General features: G+C 34.1%; 1 protein-coding gene across 2 annotated transcripts in view; it reads left to right on the forward strand.

The window, feature by feature from the left end:
* Positions 1-25429, forward strand: part of TOGARAM1 (TOG array regulator of axonemal microtubules 1) — a 79424-nt gene that overhangs the window by 13657 nt on the left and 40338 nt on the right. For both annotated transcript variants that reach the window (XM_057542380.1, XM_057542379.1), the window contains exons 2-8: positions 2737-2893; positions 5987-6115; positions 12243-12548; positions 13843-14105; positions 16101-16333; positions 18952-19052; positions 23039-23191. In XM_057542380.1, the coding sequence (XP_057398363.1) occupies positions 2737-2893; positions 5987-6115; positions 12243-12548; positions 13843-14105; positions 16101-16333; positions 18952-19052; positions 23039-23191 (1342 nt within the window). The remainder of the gene's footprint in view (positions 1-2736; positions 2894-5986; positions 6116-12242; positions 12549-13842; positions 14106-16100; positions 16334-18951; positions 19053-23038; positions 23192-25429) is intronic.

A 25429-nucleotide genomic window follows, 5' to 3' on the forward strand; every position in this document is an offset into this window, starting at 1 on the left:
ACTGTTAACAGAGTTTATCCACATGATTCTAGTGAAAAGGGTGCCAAAGAAGAATTAGACTTTTTATCTTTTTTTTTTTTTTTTTTTTTTTACTATAAGTAGTTACTACTTTTTGTAATGAAAGTTTGTAGCACTTATGAGAGGTTTTAATAACATGGGCAATATAATGTTGTTTATAATAATATTTCATTATAATGTTAAGTGCAAAAATGGGGTATAAAACTTGTCATATATGGTATCACAACTCTGTTTTCTTAAAGGTTGCATAGAAAATGATTTGAAAAAACACACAAAGATGTTTCAGAAAGTGACTTTGGAGGTAATTGGAAGGTAATTGGGATAAACTTTTAAAATGGCCACCGTTAAGGGACAAGGTTGGAGTCCAGGTAAAACCAGAAAGAACTGGTAGAATATGAATGGATCCAAAAACTGGAGGCCGGAGGTTAAGATAAATTTAGTACAAGCTCAATAAAGGCAGAAGTGTAGGTGGTTTCTGAGAGAATTAGCTATTAAAAAGTCTTTTCCTGATAATTTGCTACTAACTATACCAAAGTGGAATTAAAACTATTTTTGTAATGGAACTTCCCTGGCAGTCCAGCGGTTAAGACTCTGTGTTCCCAATGCAGGGGGTGCGGGTTCTTTCCCTGGTCAGGGAACTAAAAGCCCACATACAGCCAAAAAAGAAAGAAAAAAACAACAACTATTTTCATGATGTCCTTAACATACCTTGCCAAAAGCTGAACTAAGATGTGTTAGGTCAAAGAAATGTTTTTATGAAAAATATATAAGTAATCAAGTATAAAGGTTAAGAGATAATAAACAGCAAGATTAAAATAGTAGATAAGACTGTGAATTGCAACTCATTGTTAATATTAAATGTGAAACTTGCCTTTTATAACACTTTCATTTACTGTAAGGAATTAAGTGAATTAAATTTTAAGATATTCACTTCAAAGACTTAAAACTCAGTTCCATCTTCCTAAGAGTCATAAGGTGCTCTAAACAGACTGCTCCATAGTTTGTAAATTTAGCTCACAACATTTTCAAAATATGTGTACTTTTCTCTTTTATGTAACTTATTTCCCTTTCCCTTTATTTTTTGTTTAGTCCCATCAAAGCTTATCCTGATGAAAATCATTTGACTGCTTTTAAGAGAGACCAAAAGGGACCTCTCATGTTAATAATAATTGGTGTGTCTACAGTCTGCATTCAAATATTTGCAGATTCTTCTACAGCAAAATGTAACTCCTGACTTCTAGATTCTTGAAAATGCCAGATTCACAGACACATTCTCCACTGCTACCACCGCCCCCATTATCTCCACCCCACCACCACTACCACTAGCTGTTGTATTCACTGTCATACATATTCATGTTCTGTTCTCTAAGCAGAAATTAATTATGGAGTAATTCTAATATAAGTGTATTCCATACTGGAGAATTATTTCTGGATTACTCATGATTTTAACTGGGTTAGTAGACCTTCTTTTAATGTATCTAATCAAAAGTTGACTGTAATTGGTTTCATTTTTATTCCATTGTGTCCTTTTCATACTGCCTTCTATATAATCAGTCACAGAAATTATAACATTGAATTTTGAGAAAGTAAAGTCAGGCCTTTTTCAGCTGAGGCATTCATTATTTCTCACTGGTGTTTTGGGATTAATTTTTGAAGGAGTTAACAGGTTTTTCAGAAAATTTGATGAGGAATAAGAAGTTACTTGAGGTATATTTAGTAGTTTATAGTCTTAATCTTGTAATGGCCAAGTAGCTAAGAGGTTTTCAAATAGATGTATCTTTAATTTTATTGTATTTCATTGCCATTTGACACTTGACAAAGTTTGTAGAGAAGGATACCTGAGAAGACTTATAGTTCACTGCATGTGTAGATTTGATTGTGTCCGTAAGCGCCAAATAAATATATGGACAGTAAGTATAATTCCTTGTGTTTTCACTCAATTTTTAAAATGTTCTATAGCTATGATCCATGTGAAATGATCCAGAGCAATTGAGGCCATCATTGGTGAAGAATTCTGAACACTTGAATCATGCTTTCACTTAGTTCTTTAACTATGATTAGGTAGAAATTCAAAATTCTATCCTGGCACTTTTGTACCTTAAGGATCAAAGTCGGTATGTGGAAAAGGAATTGGAAACTATAAAGTACTAGACGTATATAAAGTATTATGTACTTGGTTTTGACTGAAAGGCCTATCATACAGAACTCTCCTAAGGGAACCGTGACATAGGTTACATTTACATTTGGGCTGCAGATTATGGATAGTAAATTTGTCTCACTAAGAATAGTAAAATGGGGTGCTTACAGGTTTAGGGATCTTCAATTAGCATTTATTGTCCAGTGCTCAAAGATGGCATAGTGTGACTGGCCATGCTGCTGAATCAGAAATGTCCTTTTCTCTCTTCAAGTTGTCATTTCACTCTTTTTGTCATTTGCTTTCTTTCCTTCCTAGCTGCCAGGTGTGTACTCTTGGAAGGTAAGGTACAGAAAAGGTTTGGGGTGAGGTATAAGAAAGAGGAAAAAAATTAGCATTTCTATCATGGCATGAAAAAATACTGCTAGTGTACCATACTGTATGTGGATGTTTATTTGTATCATTGTATATTTGATTAATTTTTTTCTTTTAATCTGAATTTCATAATTAGGTCTAAATTGTGTCATATTTATTGCCAAGTAGACTTAACCCACATTTGCTAATTTATTATTCTGTTCTTATAGTTTTCAGCCAATGATTTCATTCCATCTCCAGAATTAAAACCCTCTCAAGGAATGCCAGTCAATGATGGTTTATGTTTTAGCAGAAAAAGAGTGTCAAGAAACTTATTTCAGAAGAGTCAGGAATTTAACTCAGATTCTCTTCCTACATGTACTGCTGGTAAGTGAAAGTTGCAGGTAATGGAAATTTTGAACCAAGTTAAAGATTCCTCTAAACTTCATGGTTCTTTTAAGAGCTCATAGAACTTATAATCTAGTAGACAGTTCAGATTCAATAAATATTTGTTAAAGATCTGATAAGAATGGACAGTTTGACATAATCGTCTCCTAAGACCCTGGGAGTGTTTCTCACTGAAATCCTTTAAGTGGTAATGTAAGGCAATATTTGCTTAATCAACAACGCATATTTACTGAGTATATCCTATGTGCAGGTACTTTTCTAGGTAATAGGGATATAGCAGTCAACAAAAGAGGGAAAACTTTCTGCCTAATGGGTCTTTCATTCTAGTTGGGGCAAAGCAAACATTAAATAAATGCAAAACAGAGTAGGTTAGATGGTGATAAATGCTATGGAAAAAAATAAGCAGAAAAGAGGAATATAGAGGAGGGGCTACTTTAAATAAAGTGATGAAAGAAGGCCATATTCAGAAGGGAATATTTGAAGCAAACCACATAGATATCAAGAGAGAACAGCGGGGCTTCCCTGGTGGCGCAGTGGTTGAGAATCTGCCTGCTAATGCAGGGGACACGGGTTCGAGCCCTGGTCTGGGAAGATCCCACATGCCACGGAGCAGCTGGGCCCGTGAGCCACAATTGCTGAGCCTGCGCGTCTGGAGCCTGTGCCCCGCAACGGGAGGGGCCGCGATGGAGAAAGGCCCGCGCACCGCGATGAAGAGCGGTCCCCGCACCGCAATGAAGAGTGGCCCCCGCTTGCCGCAACTGGAGAAAGCCCTCGCACGAACCGAAGACCCAATACAGACAAAAATAAATAAATAAATTAATTAAAAAGAAAATCTTTAAAAAAAAAAAAAAGAGAGAACAGCGAATAGTTCCAGGAAGAGGGAACAGTTAGTGCAGAGTACGGGACATGTTTGAGAAAGATCAAAGAAGCTAGTAAGTCTGGAATGAAAGGTGTTAAGGGGAAGAGTAGAAAATTAACTTGAAGAGATAATAGGGCTTCTTATTTTAAGGCCTAATGGGCTTTCGAATGAACTTTGGCTTTTACTCTGAGTGAGGAATATTTTTGAGGAAAGAAGTAACATCAGTTGCCTTGTTTTCCAGGCTTGTTTTGGATGTTACATTTGAAATAGATTAAAGGAGGCAAGGGAGAAAACAGGGAGTCTGTTTTAATCCAGGCTAGAGTTGATGGAGGCTTCGACCCGTGTAGCAGTAAACGTAGTGAAAAGTGATTGGATTCTGAATATATGTCAAGGGTACAGTTGATATGATTTGCTGATGGGTTGTGTAGGAGTGTGAGAGGGAAGTCAAGAGTGCTCTAAGGTTTTTTGGCCAGAGCAACTGGAAAGGTGTTTAATTGCCTAAGTAAGTGTTACAGAAAGTAAATATTACGTAGTTCAGAGAACATGGTCACTATCATGGGCCTTATCAGATAGAAAAGGCATTAAAGAGGAGATAGTACTTGAACTGCATCTTTTTGGGATATATATGATTTAAGATGTTAGAAGGGAGGTATGAAGAGAGCAAAGGCTCACATTAGGAATGGGCTTGAGACGTTCTGGCCACTGTGTAAAGGTAAGATTCATTTTAGATGGTCAAAGATAAATTGGGATGTGGGGAACCCTTGTGTGCTAGCTAGATTCAAAAACTTGAGCTTGTACTTATAAGCTATAGGGAGCTAATAGAGATTTTTTCTGTTAAGGAAAAAAAGAAGCTAGGGTTACAAGGTTGTTTACAAATTGAATAGAAATGAATAATCAGGAAAATATGACTGGATATAAAAAATAAAGAAGGGGAATAAAAATTTCAAGACTTAGTACCCAGGTAATTAGAAAAATGGTAATGTGTTGACAAAACGAAACCAGTTAGGAAGGGAAAATGGAGTATAAGATAAAGATTGAGTTTGTTTTTTATTTAAGATCCAAATGGTATCAGTTATTGAAATTTGTTTGCTATGAGTTCAGACACAATATTTAGAAAACATTGTTACTCTAGGAGAATTTATAGACCTTTATACAGTAAAATTCCGTAATATTTTCATACAAAAATGAAGTGTTATAATGATTGTGTAGTTGAATGTTTATTTAATAGACAAAAGGAAATGCAAGAATATATCCAGTTATGCTTGTGCCATTACTTGGGATTTTTATAAGGCTCATGTTTTTTTTACTGTCTAGAAGTTCTTACCTAATTTTACAGATTTTAAATAACTGAGGCAACATGTAATTTAATGATAGATTGAATGATATGAATTATAAGTACTATAGGGATTCAAGAAAGGAAACGATCATAGGTATGGAAGTGGTTTACAACAACTCCAGGAAAGAGGTTGGACTTGAGCTGAATTTTAAAGAAGGGAAATGTTTGTGATTGGCAGTGAGGCAAGATTTCAGGAGAAAGTATAACCGAAGCATGGAGGTAAGAATTAACTTAGAAGATGTCCAGTACATGAAGGATAAAGGGGCTTGAAATCGTAGAGAAGGAATTATAAAAATCAGAATTTTAGAAATACATACAAAGGATTTTATAGATGAATAAACTAAATACCAAAGAGGTCAATATCACCTTCTTTTCTTCAGACTTATTCCCCTGCCCAGGAATAACCTTAACCAGCCACAGGAGGGGGAAAGAGATCTGGGAAATATTCCTGGATAAGCTTGGAAACTGTGCAAATGCTGTGTTACATGTTAGGAAAGAAAGAAGAGTCCTGCAGTAGACCTTTTTGGGTAGAGTGTAAATGTACTTACAAATACTAGGAAGAAGGAAAGCCAGGTCTGGAGAAACCTTCCATGGTGAGAGAAGGGAGCATGTAGGAAGAAACTGCCTTTGTACATATTTTTCGATATATTTTTCGTTTCTCTGTACTTTACCAGTCTGTCTTCTGTCCTTTAACCCCTGTCACTAATCAGATCTGCCAATAGCAAAAGCTTTATCCCTTTCTTGCCTGCATGGCTCACTGTATATATACTCCTGTATTCATTCCCACACAAATGACACCAACATTTGTGAAATTAGATGTGTTCATGAAATAAAGTTAACTTTTGATTTTATGTTTTTCTCCTCCTTCCTTCCAAAGGCACCACTGGGACTCATCAGACAAATCTTTCTGGGGAACGTGGACAACTTGGATTTTCACAGATATGTGGTAAAACTGGCAGTGTGGATTCTGACTTACAGTACCTGGGGACAACTAACAGTCATCAAGGTAAAGGTTTAAGTTCCAACTTTATTTGGATACAGATGATTTATAATTATTATGTGGGGTTTCCAAATCTACCTTATGTGTTATTTTGGGTAATTATACTCATTACAGAAAAGAAAAGGATGTTGTATTTTTTAAAAAACTTTTAATCAAATTTTTTATAACTGTTATCCTAAAATGTTAGATTTAGTAATCTTGATATATATATATATATATATATATATATATGACTAATTAAAATTAGAGAGCTTAGAAACTCATGGTAGAGATGAGCATTTTAATACCAAGTAATTGAAAATAAAATTATCCATTAAGGATTACTATGTTAGCAGAAGACAGTTATTTTCCATAACAGTTTTAAATTTTAAACAATTTATTATGTCTCCCGTTAGGAACCATAGTTAGGAATCATAACTTCCTGACCAGCTATCATTTCAGATATCTTACATATATATAAGATATAGAACAAAAGGGAGGGTTTGAGGCTGGCTGTCAGTCATATGAATTTTGGATATGAAGATGTTTCTACAATTTCTATGCTAATTAATAGCTATATCAATTATTATTTAGTAGTAGGATCAAATCAAATATTTCTAGAGATATTTTGATTTTGTTGTATATCCTTTACTAAAATTTTTTGAGTGATAGGGTTGTACTTCTGTATTTATTTGTTGATGAAAAAATAATGCTCATTAGAAATTAGTGAAGATTTAGTTAGTAGTATAGCACTTACACTTTAGCCATCCTTTCCTCCACCCACTCCAAAGGGCCACATGACTCCATAAAGTTTTTCTTTATGGTGTTATTCCCAGTAAAATAGTTTATCTTTCTTAATGATATAGGTTTTTTTCCCAAATCTTGACGAGATACCTTTGTGACTGGTGATTAGTAGAAACAGAGAGGCTTCTCTGTGTTGCTTAGCCTCTTCCTGTTTTGGATATCCCTGAATGATTACATTACTTTTGTAGACTACTTCCACTCTCAGTGTTTAATCAGATCTTCATAGTAGCTCTGGTTTTTATAACCTCTCAGAATACTTGTTAGAGCAGCTACTAAAGGAATATCATGTTTTTCTAAGGTCAAGGTTTAACTTACTAGTAGATTGTGTATGTAAATTTGTGACCACTTAAGTCTCCAATAAGATTTAGGTAGAAGTAGAGGTCCTAAGCATGTCAGATATGAATTAAAAGTAAATGATATATGATATACATTGTCATTTAAGTCTTAAGAAAAATGTTTTATTTGTTATATACATAAGCTAGGTCTGTTGTCTTAGAAAGTCTTCAAAAAAATTTAAGGAAAATTTGAGGGAACCCCTAAAAGGTTACAAATAGACTTTTAAAATCGAAGTATAGTTGATTTATTAGGTTGGCCAAAAAGTTCATTCGGTTTTAAGTAAAAATAAAAGACACATTTTTCATTTTCACCAAGAACTTTATTGAATAGCATATTGATTAACCAAACAAACTTTTTGGCCAACCCAATACAATATTATGTAAGAAACAGGTGTACAATATAGTGGTTCACAATTTTTAAAGGTTATATTCCATTTATAGCTATAAAATATTGGCTATATTCCTTGCATTGTACAATATATCCTTGTAGCTTATTTTATACATAATAGTTTGTATCTCTTAACCCCCTACACTTATATTGCCCCTCCCCCCGTCCCTCTCCCCATTGGTGACCATTAGTTTGTTCTCTGTATCTGTGAGTCTGCTTCTTTATTGTTACCTTCACTAGTTTGTTGTATTTTTTAGATTCAAATGTAAGTGATATCACACAGTAGTTATCTTTCTCTGTCTGACTTATTTCACTTAGCATAATAGCCTCCAAGTCCATCCATTTTGCTACAAATGGCAAAATTTTATTCTGTTTTGTGGCTGAGTAGTATTCCATTGTAGATATATACCACATCTTCTTTATCCATTCATCTGTTGATGGACACTTCGGTTGCTTCCGTATCTCAGCTATTGTAAATAATGTTGCTGTGAACATTGGGGTGCATGTATCTTTTCAAATTAGAGTTTTTGGGTTTTTTTCGGATATATACCCAGGAGTGGAATTGTTGGGTCATATTGTAGTTCTATTTGTAATTTTTTGAGAAACCTCTGTACTGTTTTCCACAGTGGCTGCACCAATTTACATTCCTACCAGCACTGTCTGAGGGTTCCCCTTTCTCCACATCCTTGCCAACATTTGTTATTTGTGTTCTTTTTGATGATAGCCATTCTGACAGGTGTGAGGTAATATCTGTCTCCTTGTGGTTTTGATTTGCATTTCCTTTCCCTGATGATTAGCAATGTTGAACATCTATTCATGTGCCTGTTGGCCATCTGCATTTCCTCTTTGGAAGAATGTCTATTCAGTTTTTCTGCCTATTTTTTAATCGGGTTGTTTGTTTTTTTGGTGTTGAGTTGTATGAGCTGTTTATATGCTTGGATATTAATCCTTTATCAGTCATATCATTTGCAAATATTTGTTCCCATTTAGTATGTTGTCTTTTCGTTTTGTTGATGGTTTCCTTTGCTGTATAAAAGCTTTTAAGTTTAATTGGGTCTCATTTGTTTATTTTTGCTTTTATTTCCTTTACTTTAGGAGTTGGATCCAAAAAAATACTGCAGCGATTTGTGTCAGAGTGTTCTGCCTATATTTTCCTTTAGGAGTTTTATTTATAGTATCCGGTCTTACATTTAGGTCTTTCATCCATTTTGAGTCTATGTTTTGTATATGATTTTAGAGAAATGTTCTAATTTCATTCTTTTGCATGTAACTGTCCAGTTTTCCTAGCACTACTTATTTGAAGAGATTGTCTTTTCTCCATTGTTTATTCTTGCCTCCTTTATTGTGGATTAATTGACCATAAGTGCATGAATTTATTTCTGGGCTCTTTATCTTGTTTCCTTGATCTGTGTGTCTGTTTTTGTGCCAGTGCCATACTGTTTTGATGACTGTAATGTAGTCTGAAATCAGGGAGTGTGATTCCTCCAGCTCTGTTCTTCTCTCTCAAAATTGTTTTGGCTATTTGGGATCTTTTGTGCTTCCATAGAAATTTAAAAAATTTTTTGTTCTAATTCTATGAAAAATACCATTGGTATGTTGATAGGCATTGCCCTGAATCTGTAGATTGCCTTGGGTAGTATGGTCATTTTAACAATGTTGATTCTTTCAATCCAAGAACACAGCATATCTTTTCATCTGTTTGTGCCATCTTCAATTTCTTTCATTAGTGTCTTATCGTTTTCCAAGTATCGGTCTTTTACCTCCTTGGGTAGGTTTATTTCTAGGTATTTTATTCTTTTTGATGCAATGGTAAATGGGATTGTTTCCTTAATTTCTCTTTCTTTTTTTTTTAATTTATTTATTCATTTATTTATTTTTGGCTGCATTGGGTCTCCATTGTGCACACAGGCCTTCTCTAGTTGCAGCTAGTGGGGGCTACTCTTCGTTGCAGTGCATGGGCTTCTCGTTGTGGTGGCCTCTCTTGTTGTGGAGCATGGGCCCCAGGCACGTGGGCTTCAGTAGTTGTGGCACACAGGCTCAGTAGTTGTGGCTCGCGGGCTCTAGAGCACAGGCTCAGTAGTTGTGGCGCACGGACTTAGCTGCTCCGCGGCATGTGGGATCTTCCCGGACCAGGGCTCGAACCCATGTCCCCTGCATTGGCAGGCGGACTCCTACTCACTGCACCACCAGGAAAGCCCCTTAATTTCTCTTTCTGATAGTTTTTTCATGTTTGTTTTTGGCTGTGCCACATGGCTTGTGGGATCTTACTTCCCCAACCAGGGATTGAACCCAGGGCCTTGGCGGTGAAAGCGTAGAGTCCTAACCACTGGAGCACCAGGGAATTCCCTGATAGTTTGTTGTTATTGTATAGAAATGCAACAGATTTCTGTATATTTTGTATCTTGCAACTTTACTGAATTCATTGATGAGCACTAGTAGTTTTCTGGTAGTGTGTCTAGGATTTTCTGTGTATAGTATCATGTCATCTGCAAACAGTGACAGTTTTACTTCTTCCTTTCCAATTTGGATTCTTTTTATTTCTTTTTCTTCTCTGATGGCTGTGGCTAGGACTTTGAAAACTGTGTTGAATAAACATGGCAAGAGTGGGCATCTGTGTCTTGTTCCTGATCTTAGGAAATACTTTCAGCTTTTTGCCACTGAGTATGTTAGCTGTGGGTTTGTCATATGTGGCCTTCATTAGGTTGAGGTATGTTTCCTCTATGCCCACTTTCTGGAGAGGTTTTATCATAAGTGGATGTTGAATTTTATCAAGAGCTGTTTCTGCATCTACTGCTATGATCATAAGGTTTTTATTCTTCAATTTGTTAATGTGGCATATCACATTGATTGATTTGCAGATATTGAAAAGTCCTTGCATCCCTGGCATAAATCCCACTTGAACATGGTGTAGGATCCTTTTAATGTATCGTTGGACTTTGTTTCCTAGTGTTTTGTTGAGGATTTTTACATCTATGTTCATCAGTGATATTGGCCTGCAATTTTCTTTTTTTGTGGCATCTTTGTCTGGTTTTGGTATCAGCGTGATGCTGTCCTCATAGAATGAGTTTGGCAGTGTTCCTTCCTCTGTAATTTTGTGGAATAGTTTGAGGATAGGTGAATTGATAGAACTCACCTGTGAAGCCATCTGGTACCAGAGTTTTGTTTGTTGGGAGTTTTAAAACTACTGATTCAATTTCAGTACTGGTAATTGGTCTGTTCATATTTTCTATTTCTTCCTGGTTCAGTCTTGGGAGATTATACCTTTCTAAGCAGATAAAACATGGTACAATGTAGTGGTTAAAAGCACAGGCTTGGGAGCCAGAGTGCCTGAGTTCATATCCCAGCTTTATAATTTCCTAATGTGTGATTTTTAGCAATTTACTCTGTCATTTTTTTAATCTATAAAATAGGAATAGTACCAACACCACAAAATTGTTGTGAGGATTAAATTAGTTAATACATATAAAGTACTTGGAACACCACCTGGCACATAAACATTAGCTCAATAAATATTAGCTCTCATCATTGTCATAGTCTTCATCATTATTACCATTATTGGATTAATTATCTATATAGAAAATCCAAAAGGATATACAGAAAACTATTAAAATAATAAATAATTTAGCAAGTTTGCCAAATATAAAACCTGAAAGGAAAGGTCAATAAAGCTCCCAGACACCAGCAACATTCAGAAAATGTAGTTTTTAAGAAAGATTACAGTATCAACAGAATGTGTAAGTATCTGGAAATCTAACAGAAGATTTGCATACCATTTATTATGAAAACTAAACTACTTTTTTGAGAGACATAAAAGAAGGCCTGAATAAATTAAAAGAGATCCTATATTTTTAAACAAGGAGGCTCAGTGTCATCTCTGTCAAAATCTCAACAGGATCTTTTATGGAACCTGACAGGCTAATCCTGAAATTCATATGAAAGAATGGAGGACCAAGAATGGCCTAGATAATTCTAAAGAAGATCAAAATGGAAGGAGACAACATGATTACTATAGTTAACACTGCTGTGTGGCATACATAAAAGTTGTTACGAGAATAAATCCTAAGTGTTCTCATCACAAAGAGAAATTTTTTTTTTCCTTTTTTCTCTTCTTTTTATTGTATCCATGTCAGAAGGTAGATGTTAGCTGAACCTATTTTGGTAATCATTTCACAATGTGTATATATATATATATATATATATATATATATCAAACCATCATGGTGTGTGCCTGAAACTTATACAGTAATGTATGTCAACCATCTCTCAATAAAACTGGAAAAAAAATGGAAGGAGACTCATCCTATCAGCGTGATGATAAATAAAACATTGTGGTGCTAGTGCAAGAACAGACAAAAAGACTAAGGCAACCAATAAGAAGCACCTAAGAATAGACCTAAATATACACATAGGAGATTTATAGATGAAAGAGAAACAATGCGTGGCTCAAAAAGTGGCACTGGGAAAACTGGAGTATCTATATAGCAGAAAGTTAAATTAGGTCTTTACCTCACATCGTACAAAAATATAAATGCCAGATGGGATTAAAAACCTGAATGTGAAAAGCAAAAAAACTAAACTCTTAGAAGATGTGTATAAATAAATTACATTCTCTTTTGTTTTATTACAGTTTATGCTAGCCTAAATTTTGGCAGTAAGACACAGCAAACATTTGGTAGTCAGAGAGAACGTACTTCATCATACTCTCGTCCAAATCCAAGTTCAGGAGGCTTCATTCTTCCATCCTATCCTCTCTCATCACCTCGAACTAGTCCAAAGCACACGTCTCTTACTGTATCTCCAAAGAAGTCCCAAGATAATTCCGTTAATTTCTCAAATTCCTGGCCTCTTAAAAGCTTTGAAGGAGTTTCAAAGCCAAGTCCGCAGAAAAAGCTTGTCAGCCAAAAGTCGTCTGATCCTACAGGTATACATGATGGTAAAAATTAATACTTTGTTCAAATTTATTTATATGTTCGAATAATTACTTTGAAGTTCGGGTTGTTAGATCTTTAAAAGCTGGTAAATTGCATTTTATTTCTCTGAAATAGTAAATATTTAAGAAAATATTTAACAGAATGTTAAATAGATCAAATGTGTAATATAAAATTCAATTGAAATTCTCATTTCTTTTTTTTCTTATATTGCCACTTCAAAATCCTTTTTCGGAACTAAACAAATAATAATGCTTTATAATGTACATGAACATGAACAGCCTGAGAGCCTACTAACAAGTTTTAGCTTTACAAATATAAAATATCATTCATATATTTACTGTAATGTCTAGTATTTATACAACATTTATTGACTATTTACTCTCTGTTAAAATTATTTTGATGGTTTTTCTACTACTTGTTATTAACTAAAATATTCTTTTCTTAACAATAGCCCACTCCAAAATCATAAAATTAGCATGTTAGCTTATTTAAGACAGAGTCACTCTCAAAATAAAAAATCTATTAAAGGCAAGCCCCATGTCCCAAATGCTTTCCTATCCCTAGCCCCTGAGGTCAGATATTTCACCTTTAAACTATCCTACAACACAGATGTTCCAGTTTATAACCATAAGGTCAATTTATTGCATAGTCAGCCGATTTTATTACTTTCTCTTAGCACTGAGTCTTCATTCTCTTCTTTAATTTATTTCTGTATTTGTCTTTCCTCCAAAATCAGATATTGTATTGAAAGCTGAGACATTATTCAATTTGTTCTCCCTAGTGCCCAGTATTACTGCTTTGCACATAGTAGTCATTCAAGTGTTGCTTGCATAGTTATATCAAGCCAGATAATTAACCCTTCTAGCTTATTACGGACTTTACAAGTATTAATCATGATGATGTGTATGAAGAAATTTCACGGAATTCCCTGGAGGTCCAGTGGTTGGGACTCCGTGCTTTCACTGCCAAGGGCGCGGGTGCAATCCTTGGTCAGGGAATTAAGATGTCACAAGCCATGCAGCGCAGCTGAAAAAAAAAAAAAAAGATTCACTTGGTATATAATATTTTTATTTGATATGAAAGGATTTTGGGTGGTCCATTTTTGTTATATTTGTTAGGGGACACTGATATTTTTATCTCATCTTAAGTAGCAATCTTTATTTCTAGTAAAATATAATGTGCTTTTTAATTTAAAAACACCTAATTCTAAACACTTGTGATTTTAATGCTATTGATTACTGTTTTTCAACTTGAAATTGAAAAAAAAAAAGAGTACAATGTGTCTTTTTCATTCAGGAGAAAATTCTCAAGAGAAACCTTCTCCAATTCAACTTACACCTGCCTTGGTGAGATCACCATCTTCCCGACGAGGCTTAAATGGGACCAAGCCTGTACCTCCCATACCACGGGGTATCAGCCTTTTGCCTGATAAAGCTGACTTAAGCACAGTGGGACCCAAAAAGAAAGAGCCAGATGACATTTGGAAGAGTGAAAAAGATAGTCTTTCAATTGATCTTTCAGAATTAAATATCAGGGATAAAGATTTGGATCAAGAAGAGGTTAGAACCAAATATTTTCAGTAATTTTTAAATGCTTGTAATTGTCTATAAATAATAGTTGTTATTTAAGGAAAAATCAAGTACTTTTTATCCCATAACATGGTGTCTTATTTGTAAAAATATTTTATGTTCACAATAGAAAACGTGGAAACTATAGTGAAGTATTGAGAAGAAAATTCATCATACCAAATTCCACTACCCAGAATAATTTATCATTATCACTCTAATGTCTTTCCTTCCAGTATTCTGTGCATATATTATTCCTTTTCAAATTAAAAGTACAGATAATATAGCAATATACCCATGCACTAACCCCTCCCAAATGAACAATTTGTCGTATTTGTTTCCTACTTTTTTAATAAATGAAACATAACATAGTTCCCTCCCTAATCCAGTTTCTCTTTTCTCTTCACCAGAGGCACCACTGTTACCATTAGTTTGTGTTTTATGTATTTATGTACTTTTTATATTGATATAGTAGTATTTTGATATATTTATAATATATTCATATAATTGATTTTGGCTTATTTCTAGTCTTTTGCTATTGCAAACTATGCTGCAGTAAACATTCTTGGGCATGTCCCTTGTGCATACGTGCAAGTTTATTTATGTTTATGAAATTGACATCATATTGTATTTTCATCTTTGAATCCTAGATCACTCCATTTATACTATAAAAATGTATTGCCAATATGATAACTCCGCATATTAATTATGCCAGAGGAGGGATGTGGCTGCTATGTTACTTTAGATTCAGAGCACTGTTTCCACAGATGCTTCCTTTTTATCATTTCAGTTTGCCTGATGTCAGGTTGAAAAGTGTTTTACATTAAATATGTAAACTGAAACACCCAATGATGATATTTTGTGGTCTTAGTTTAGCCTGTTTTTAAGACGTAAGGCATCATGTACGGATAGTTTGCTCAAAAAAAATTAATGCATATTCATTTAAAAAGCATTTCTTTAACATTAGGCATGTGTAAAACTAACTTATAAAGAATCAAAATTGGTTCTTAATGAATTAATTAGTCATTCCAGCTTCTAATTGCTTGTAAAATCTTTTCTTGTTTTTTTCTTTTTGCTTTTGTTTTTGCAGTTATAGTCCAGTGGTACTATGAAGGGAATTTATTTACAGGAAACAAACTTACAGAAGAGGCATTTTCCTGTGTAACTCATAAATTTCATCTGATCCTACATATTGTTTTTTATGATAACTTAAAAATAGTCCTTTTAGTGGGTAATTGAAAGGGTAATTTCTTTTTTATAATTATTAGTAAATATAGGTAGATACTAATGTTTTTGGATATTCAACCTTCCAAGGATTTACTAGGCAAGTGGCTGTACTATTGAATCAACTATTACAATTGTTATAATCAAAATGTAAGCAAAACACAGCTTATGTATATTTCTGAGTTCCTTAATTTGTTCAAGGCTCTATTCCCAAACTTAATATATATGTGATAAAGATTTCTACTCTGCATTTCTATAAATACTTGTCTTCAGAAGTTACATACAATGATCTATTATTCTCTGAACTCTAACACTGGCAAGCTTGATGTAAACTTCAAATTTAGAAAGCTGATTACTTTTTGCTGACCTTCTCATAGAAATTCTAAATAGCCACATCCGCACACTATTGACCTAAGGTTAGATGGACCTCTGTGACTTCAACTGTGCTACCATCTGATTCAGTGATTCACCTGTGAATGAATTTTTACAATATATTGGTCATTGTACCCAGTGCTGGAAATACCATGGTGAATAATATCTTGAGATCCTTCCTCTTAAGGAACTTATAACCTAGGAGGTTGTTTATAAATAAATACCTGAGTGATGAAATCTGTATGTGTACTATGTACAAATATGTTAACATCCATCTTGTTAGTATTGGATTGAAGAGTGGCTAGCTAGGTATAGTTATTGGAGTTTGAAATCTAAGGATAACTTTTACTTATATAATTATTTTGTAAAGTTAATTGTTTTAATTTTTTTTAGATGCAGAGCTCTCTTAGGTCCCTTCGTAATAGTGCAGCTAAGAAAAGAGCAAAACTGAGTGGCAGTACTTCTGATCTTGAAAGCCCTGATTCTGCAATTAAGCTCGACTTGACTGTGGACTCTCCATCTCGATCTTCCTCTCCAAACATCAGCTTTTACAGTGAAAGTGGAGTTTACAGCCAAGAATCTTTGACTTCTTCTCTGTCAACAACTCCCCAGGGGAAGAGAATAATGTATTTTATTTTTTGACATGTTAAATGAATTCTGATCTGTAATTTGTAGTCTGAAGCTCTAATATCATATTTAAAAAAAAAACAACTTTAAGACCATTTTCTAGTTTTTGAAACGTTGAAATACATTTAAAAGACAACAGAAAATTTACAGATATTACCTTGGTTGGCTTTGGTTTGGGGTGGTGGTGGAGAGACAGAACACAACCCCAACTAAATTAATATAAATCCTAGTCTCAAAGCCCCACTTATTCTTATGCCTATCTAAGATTTATCCTAATATTCCTTGTCCTTTAGCTCTTTTCTGTATCATTGACTCTTTGGCGATTGACCAATAGCTGATATTGCTGTTTTCGTTTAATAATTTTCGTTTAAAACTCAGCACCAGTTTCCTCTAATCGATGGATAAATTCCACCCAGCCATTACCCAACTATTTCTTATATTTTGTTATTCCATTATCTTGTGGGAGTTTAGGACTCCATGCAGTAGCTTTTGCAGCCCTCTCAGGAGTTTCCTTACTGCAGCAGTGCTAGAATTAGAGTCCTGGTCACCCCATACTGACAGCATAGCAATTCGACAAACTTTTCCAGATTACCTCAATAACGTTTAAATCTTAAACAGTGATCCTACCTTGATTTCTGAAAATCTCTGTGACCCTATTCTAGAATTTTGGGGAATTTAAAAATAAAATAAAATAAAATAATGTATTTTATTTTATTTATTTTTAAATTTTTTATTTTATATTGGACTATAGTTGATTTGCAATGTTGTGTTAGTTTCAGGTGTATTCCTCTTTATTTTAGACAAAAACCTAGGAGTAGAATTACTAGGTCTTGGGTAGATGGACATTTAACTTTTTAAATAAGTGCTAAGCAGTTTTCTAAGATGCTTGTGCAATTTTATACTCCTGTCAGCAATGTATGAGAGTTCCAGTTGTTTTACATCCTTATTAACCTTTGGTGTTGTCAGTCTGTTTAATTTCATTTTCCTTTGATTTTATCCATACCATGTTTACATATAGAGGTAAATATTTAAAATTAAATTTAAATTATTTTTACTTAAGTGAACTAGAACCTCTAATAGGTAGAGATTACATAATCCAAGGAGAGATGATGTTCTGTGAACATTAATGTAAAAGGGTGTTTTATTTCAGCAGTTCATAGAATTAAACCAAATTTTTGTGTCCCATTGTGAGAGGTTTGTCTCATTCCATGATTTCCTTCCCCACATTTTTTAACTGAAACAGCAGCTTATTTTGCAGTTGGAAATTTTTTCTTACTGGAAATTCCTTTGTTGTAATTACCTATGTAGAATAATGCAATATATTTACAAAATGAATTTGGAATGGCTACGTGGGCTGGTGAAGTAATTATGTTTACATTAAGTTACCAGACATTTAAAATATATACATTTATCTCTTAGACCTAAAGTTTTTCCTTTGTCTTACATGAATGTGAAATTTTATGTTACATACTCTTACAGTTTCAAGGTTCTGTAAGTAATCTGGAACGCAGTTGGGAAGAAAAGTTCATTTTATATTGTTGATATAACATTTAGAATTCACTATTCGCAATATTGTTTCATAGAGTTATTCTCTTCAGATATTGAACTCTGTGAGAAAAGAGTTCAGTATACCCTCATTTATGGACTGAATTATCTTTAATGAATTTAGTATTTCCACATTTTGTTTTATTAGTTTAAGAGCAATTATTCTCAACCAGCTTACATCCTGCCTTAAGAATCATGGCCAAAGAAAGTCACTACTACTTCTGCAGGGCTTTCATCCCTACGTGGGTTGGGAAGGAAAAATTATTGAGAACCACTTTTCTAGAGACTGAAGTATTTTCTTTCATCCAAGTCAAATACACTCAATATAAATGTAAATTGACAGTCCTCAAGTCTAGAGAAATTACTCTTTTAAAATATTTAACATTGATTTCTCACTAGGCCAATTAACAAATATGCCTACCCAACTACTAAGAATTGTACTCCTTTGTAAAATCTCTTCTTAATAATATCCATCACTGACTTATTGGCATTTTAGCTCTTACTGATTTTAAACAGTTCCCTTTATGTACAGACTTAATATTCTTCAGTTTACTTTCTTTGTGAAACAAGGCCTGTAGGCCTTTATGAAGTCAAGAAAGTATAGCAAAAAATAGTCCACGAAGAAAGCAGCATTTGCTAAAACTCACTTATTGCTGATCTCTTACTTATAATATTATTAAGTCCCTATTTTTATATTATATATGAAGGTAGATAACATACTAGATGAGTAGAATCATTTGGCTTAGTTCTGGAATGGACTATCTTTGGGTCAGGTTTTTTTTTTCCCCTTACCCAAAGAAAGATTAAACAGCACAAATTGTAGTGTCTTCATTTCCTTTGGTAATCCTCTCATGAATAATTAAGGATTGACCATATGTTGAAAAGGTTGGAAGTTCAAAAGGTGAAATAGGAATACCAATAAGAAATATTCTTAGCCATAGTTTATCATACTTGTTGCTGCCTCACTATCAAAGTTTAGTGAGTTAATTAAAGTATAGAAAATGTTTGATATAAGAATGCTGAATAGCTCTAGATCTTCAATGTTTATTGAAATTACTTTGTTTCATTGTAGGTCAGACATATTTCCAACATTTGGATCAAAACCTTGTCTAACAAGACTTTCTTCTGCAAAGAATAAGAACTCTCAGGTAGCTGAACAAAGCCCCAGTGCAGGTATTCTATGACTGTTTTATAAATATGTTTTATAGAAAGTATGATTTTTAAATGATTAAAAAATGATGGCAAATGTATTTTAGATTTAGAATTTTTGTAATTACTAATTAAGGCTAACCATCTTTTTAACTCCTTAAAAGGCCATTTTGGCAAGAATACTTATTATTCTTGGAAGAAAAAATACTTACCTGAATAATTGATACCCCTTTAAACCCATAAGTTACCCGTTCTGGCTCCCACACCAGGACATTTTGATTTAATTGATACAGAATGTGACCTGGCCATCAAAGTTTTTGAGAACTCCCTAGGTGATTCTAAAGTGCAGCATAGTTTAGAAACCACTGGGGGCCACAAAAGACAATTTCTTTTAAAAATAATATTTAACTAGTGTAAATATCTTGTGTTAAGCATTTTGCAAACTAACCTGGAAATCACTAATTTATAACAGCAGTTCTTAGAAAATAGATTCAGGTATAGGTAATAAATTAGAAAAATATTTGAATTCTGATCAATTTAGGATGGGAACTATATGTTCTTCTTTAAATTTTTTTTTTTTTTTTTTTTTTTTTAATTTATTTTATTTATGGCTGTGTTGGGTCTTCGTTTCTGTGCGAGGGCTCTCTCCAGTTGTGGCAAGCGGGGGCCACTCTTCATCGCGGTGCGCGGGCCTCTCGCTATCGCGGCCTCTCTTGTTGCGGAGCACAGGCTCCAGACGCGCAGGCTCAGCAATTGTGGCTCACGGGCCCAGCCGCTCCGCGGCATGTGGGATCCTCCCAGACCAGGGCTCGAACCCGTGTCCCCTGCATTGGCAGGCGGATTCTCAACCACTGCGCCACCAGGGAAGCCCTGTTCTTCTTTATGATTTGTAAAACTATTGAATTATGAATTAATTGTAGCAAGTTGGGATATGATATTTATTTTCGCATGATCTCATTGTGAAAGTCCTAACAACCTTAAGGTTTACCTTGTAATTACTTTCCTAAAAATCTGTGTGTGTATCTAACTGTTTGCTAAGATTTTAAATTTCTTCCTCCTAAATATATCTTAATTTCATCTCTTTTTAATTCCCACTATCACTCTTACTCATTTTTTACCTAGCCGCCTAACATTTCTCTCCAGCTTCAGTCTCGTCCACTTACAATCCCTTTCCCATAATGCAAAACTGACTATATTGCCCAGCCTAAATTTATTCAGAGCATTCTTCTTTGATCAGAGCCGTGCAGACATCTCCAGCTTCATTTTCATTTCCTGCTTTGTATGTTGTGATCCATTTAAATCAGACCACCTTCAGTACCATTTCCTATCTCTTTGCAGTTGCACATACTGTTTCTTCTGGATGAACTCTGAAATCCACACCACACCCCATTCAGCTGTGAAAACAACTCAGTTGCTTTCTCTGGGAAGCCTTCCCAATTCACAAATAAAATTGATATTACCTCTTTTGTAATATCATTACATTTTGCACTGACATTTTTATAGTGGTATTGCAATTATTTTACTTTTTTGGACTCTCAGATTCTTGATCCCCAGGGATTATTTACCCCTGACTGCCAACAAGTGCCTGTCATAATTATAAAAGCCCAACTCAACTATGTGTGTCTGGTATACTGGCTTCCACAAAGCTTGTGTGTTAGACTAAGAGATAGTTATTCTACTAGGCACAGGAAGGCAATGTATATGTGCTTTGGAGTCTGAAAGACCCCAACTGGAATCCCAGTTTGATATTTTAATAATCATATTCTTGCTCTGTGCAAGTTACTTAATTGCTTTGAAACTAGTTCCCTCATCTGATGATGTAAACCTTGAGAAGGGTAGTGAAGATCTAAGTATATAACACATATAAAGCACCTAGTACATAGTGGGCACTTGGTATGTGTTTGTTCTCCTAAAAGGGAAGACCCAAAGAAATATAATACATAAACTTATTCTTTAATTCTTTTTTAAGGCTGATTATCCTAATAAATTATTTATTACTTTAAAAATAATTGTATAAGTTTGAAGAGACACTTTGTTGCCAGGTTGTATCTAATTTATAAAAATGGAACCCTCTTTTGGAAGAATATTCTTGGAATTAGAAAAGGGCAGATTTAGAAAACCGAGATTTGAGTTTCCCTCTGACCCTAGTTGTATGACCTTGTGAGTCATTTAAATTTTAGTGGAGTGATAGGTGTTACAGTAATACTCGCTTCTGTATGCGATGTTCCATGTTTCCCAAACTTGTTTAATAGTCAGTGTTTCTCAAACTTGCCTAATCCTAGGAATCACTAGGAATGCATATAACATATGGGTTTTGGGGCCTCACCTTATACCTACTGAATCAATCTCCAGAGTTAGAAATCTGCATTTTTAACAAATAAGTTAGGTATTTCTAGGATCAAGTTTTAGAAACACTATTATTGTATTTACTGTAAGATATTCTTGGTTAAATTTAATGTGCTTCCAAAATGTTAAGTTGCTAATGGTTTAGGATTTTATAAATTTGGGTTTACATTTTTTGTTTATTTGGGATAGGGTTTGTTTGTTTTCAGTAAGCAAGTGATTTCTACAAGTTTATTGTTGTTTAATTGGTGAAACATAAAAATGATAATGCTCAGAATAAGGACTACCTGAAGATAAAAACAAAAATAATTACATAAAAATTATAAATTCATTCTGTCTTCACATCAGCATTTCCAATAAAGATTTCCACATAGATTCCACTACAACCTACTATAGCACATTGTGCTGAATTTCCTGAATGTTATTTTAGCAAACTATTTTCCTGTAGCTTTACGTTAGTATCAACTATTAGTAGAAAGCATTTCCATCCAAAGCCAATATCTTTATGAGGCTTACTTTATGAATTAACTATCAAAATTAAGAAGAATTTAGAAAGATATCCATGTTACTCCCAGAAGGTCTCTGTCATTTAATAGCAGATATTTTTTAAATCTTTCTCAATGAATCTGACTTAGTGCCCTATACTCTGCAGTACTCTCTAGCCCAGCGGCCACCAGCCACCTCGTCTCCCTGCTGTCCTGTTTTTATTAAAATACCCTCAACAGTATTAAAAACAAATTATATTTTATTGTTATTACTTAATGGTTTACATGGCAGCTATACATAAAAATGGATGGTGACTTAAATATATATTGCCTAGGATTTTCCATTTAGTAGTTTTGTGGTTTTAACAGCTGCAAAGTATTAGTATAGGGTGTTCAGTTTAAACATTCAAATATAGATTAAAATTTTAGGTATTTATTAAAAGGAGGCCTACATTAGGGTTTGATTTGTTTTATTTTTAACTAGGAATATAACATTTGTATATTTATGGTACACTAGTCCCTGTACTAACCCCTTTACATTTTCTTCATTCAGTCCTCACAGAGGTTCTGGAAGAGCTACTACTATTATCCCCATTTTACAAATAAGGTTAAGTGTCTTGACCAGCTTCTGTCAGCAATTTAAGTGGCAGTGCTATGATTTAAAGCCAGGAAGCATAATTTCAGATTCTGAGCTCCTTTCCTATACAGTTTATTGCCTCACAAGCCAGACCATGAGAGTGGGAGAAAAGAGAGAAATGGAGAATATAGGCCTCTCTCAGGAAGCAGTTTAAAAATTCTAGATTTAAAAAAATTCTGTTTTGCTTAAAGTGTAAGATGTTGTTTAAACATTAAATGCCTGTCATGTTTTAAAAATATATGTATTGGATTATCTCTTTCAAACATTGAATTTTGTATTTCATTGTAATTTTAAAGCCTCTTTTATAAAATGTGATAGTATGCCTTATAATAAATGTTCTGATCTGCTAGTAAGGTAAAAAAGTATTATAAAAATTTTAAATAAGATAAAACTTTAAAAAATTACTGTAATGTTATAATTTTTAATATTATGTTATTGAACCTTTTTAAAAGGTTAGAAGCCAAGATAGATTTAGAGGTGAGATATGTACCTATGGTATTACATCATTCAAATGAATATTTTTATGTATTTTATTTATTTTATAGGGATTACAACATCCAATGTAAGCATAATTGGTCAACGTGTGAACTATGGGTTTGGATCTGGTGATTTTGAAGATGATAGGTCACATGACATTTCACCTAGTGTTTTAAAAATACAAAATAAGGAACACCCAAGACATTATAAGCATACAAAAGGTTAGTAAATTTCATAAGTTCATTTTTAAGATTCAGTGTCTCTCTGTAAGCATGCCAATAAAGAAAAATTAACTGAGGTTTCTCAGTTTTGAGATTTCTCTTCTTACCCTTCTGCTGCTGTGTTGTTGTTTGAATAATTTTGCCCAATAGGAGAACACCTAGGTTCACATATTAATTTATGGTTTTGTCTGAGGAGCCAATGCAGGGAAGCTATTACCCAAGAGGTTAAAACTAGGGTTTCCCTGCTGACCTTTACCCCCAGGATACACACATGCATACACACACATACAGACACACACACTCATTTTTTACAAGACATTTTACCATTAAAATGCGACGGAGAAATCATGTGAACAAAAGACTCCCAGATGCCTACTTAGGTTGTAACTATGGAGTAAAACTGTGGAAACAGGAATATAATTTCCCTGTGGTAGAACCTGGGAAGCCTCTTTGTTATCACTAACCATTGTTAATAATTTACATTCCTTTTTTTTTTTTTTTAACTTAGTTGCAAGCAGCACTTCTGTGACTGCTCTGTTTTTTTCAGAGATCCTATTACAGCTGCATTTAAAATTTTTTCCTCAGGGTAAAGAGGAAGTGATTTTGTTATGTTGTTGTTGTTTTTTACTATTGGGGTATAGTTGCTTTACAATGTTGTGTTAGTTTCTGCTGTACAATGAAGTGAATCAGCTGTATGTATACATATATCCCCTTCCTCTTGGACCTCCCTCCCACCCATCTAGGTCGCCACAGAGCACCAAGCTGAGCTCCCTGTGCTATACAGCAGGTTCCCACTAGCTATCTGTTTTACACATGGTAGTGTATATATGTCAATCCCAATCTCCCAATTCATCCCACCACCCCTTCCTCCCTCCCTCCCCCGTGTCCACACGTCCATTCTGTACGTCTGCGTGTCTATTCCTGCCCTGCAAATAGGTTAATCTGTACCATTTTTCTAGATTCCACATATATGCATTAATATACGGTATTTGTTTTTCTCTTTCTGACTTACTTCACTCTGTATGACAGACTCTAGGTCCATCCACCTCACTACAGATAACTCAATTTTGTTCCTTTTTTATGGCTGAGTATATTCCATTGTATATATATATATACCGCATCTTCTTTATCCATTAATCTGTCAATGGACATTTAGGTTGCTTCCATGTCCTGGCTATTGTAAATAATGCTGCAGTGAACATTGGGGTGCATGTATCTTTTCGAGTTATAGTTTCCTCCAGATATATGCCCAGGAGTGGGATTGCTGGATCATATGGTAGCTCTATTTTTAGTTTTTAAAGGAACCTCCATAGTGTTCTCCATAGTGGCTGTATCAATTTACATTCCCACCAACAGTGCAAGGGGTTCCCTTTTCTCCACACCCTCTCCAGCATTTATTGTTTTTTTGATATTGAGCTGCATGAACTGTCTGTATATTTTTGGAGATTAATCCATTGTCAGTTGCTTCACTTGCAAATATTTTCTCCCATTCTGAGGGTTGTCTTTTCGTCTCGTTTATGGTTTTCTTTGCTGTGCAAAAGCTTTTAAGTTTCATTAGGTCCCATTTGTTTATTTTTGTTTTTATTTTTGTTATTCTAGGAGGTGGGTCAAAAAACAAAGAGGGAGTGATTTTGAAGGGTATAAATATTTCAGTAGAGTAAATAGAAGTCACCTGTATTTAAGCGTTGTGGCCTACCAGTAAATGTAAGGAGCTGTCATTTTTTTGTGTGTAGCAATCTTGGTTATCATAAGGTCAACTTCTCTTGTTTCTGGTCACCTTAAGTCATACATGTGCAAGTAATCAGGCATTTTAGACATGTATATTTTTTGTGGAGCTAATACAAATTCAGTAAGAGGGAACTTGATTAGAAACCTCTTGTGTTTTTTTGTTGTTTTTTTTGTTTGTTTTTTTGGTAAATTTCTTAAAATTTAATCCTTAATATAATTCATAGTATCTGTTCTTTTTAGGAGAGATCATTTGTCCATTGTTTTTACAAAAGAGAATGACAGGGTTTTTTCATATTTACTTACATATTTTATTTCTTATATAAAAAAATCAAATGCAAAAATACTTTTCTTCCTAAAGGTAATATAATTTAATTGTTTTTAAATAATTGCTGAATATGATCATTTACTGCCAGTGGCTTTTTTTGTTTTGGACGACAGAATCATAAAAATATTTGTATCTTTGATCAATAGTTAATTCTACTCCAGAAAATTACTTCACACTCACACTTC

This window comes from Balaenoptera acutorostrata, chromosome 3, assembly GCF_949987535.1.
Source record: "Balaenoptera acutorostrata chromosome 3, mBalAcu1.1, whole genome shotgun sequence".
Taxonomy (NCBI): domain Eukaryota; kingdom Metazoa; phylum Chordata; class Mammalia; order Artiodactyla; family Balaenopteridae; genus Balaenoptera; species Balaenoptera acutorostrata.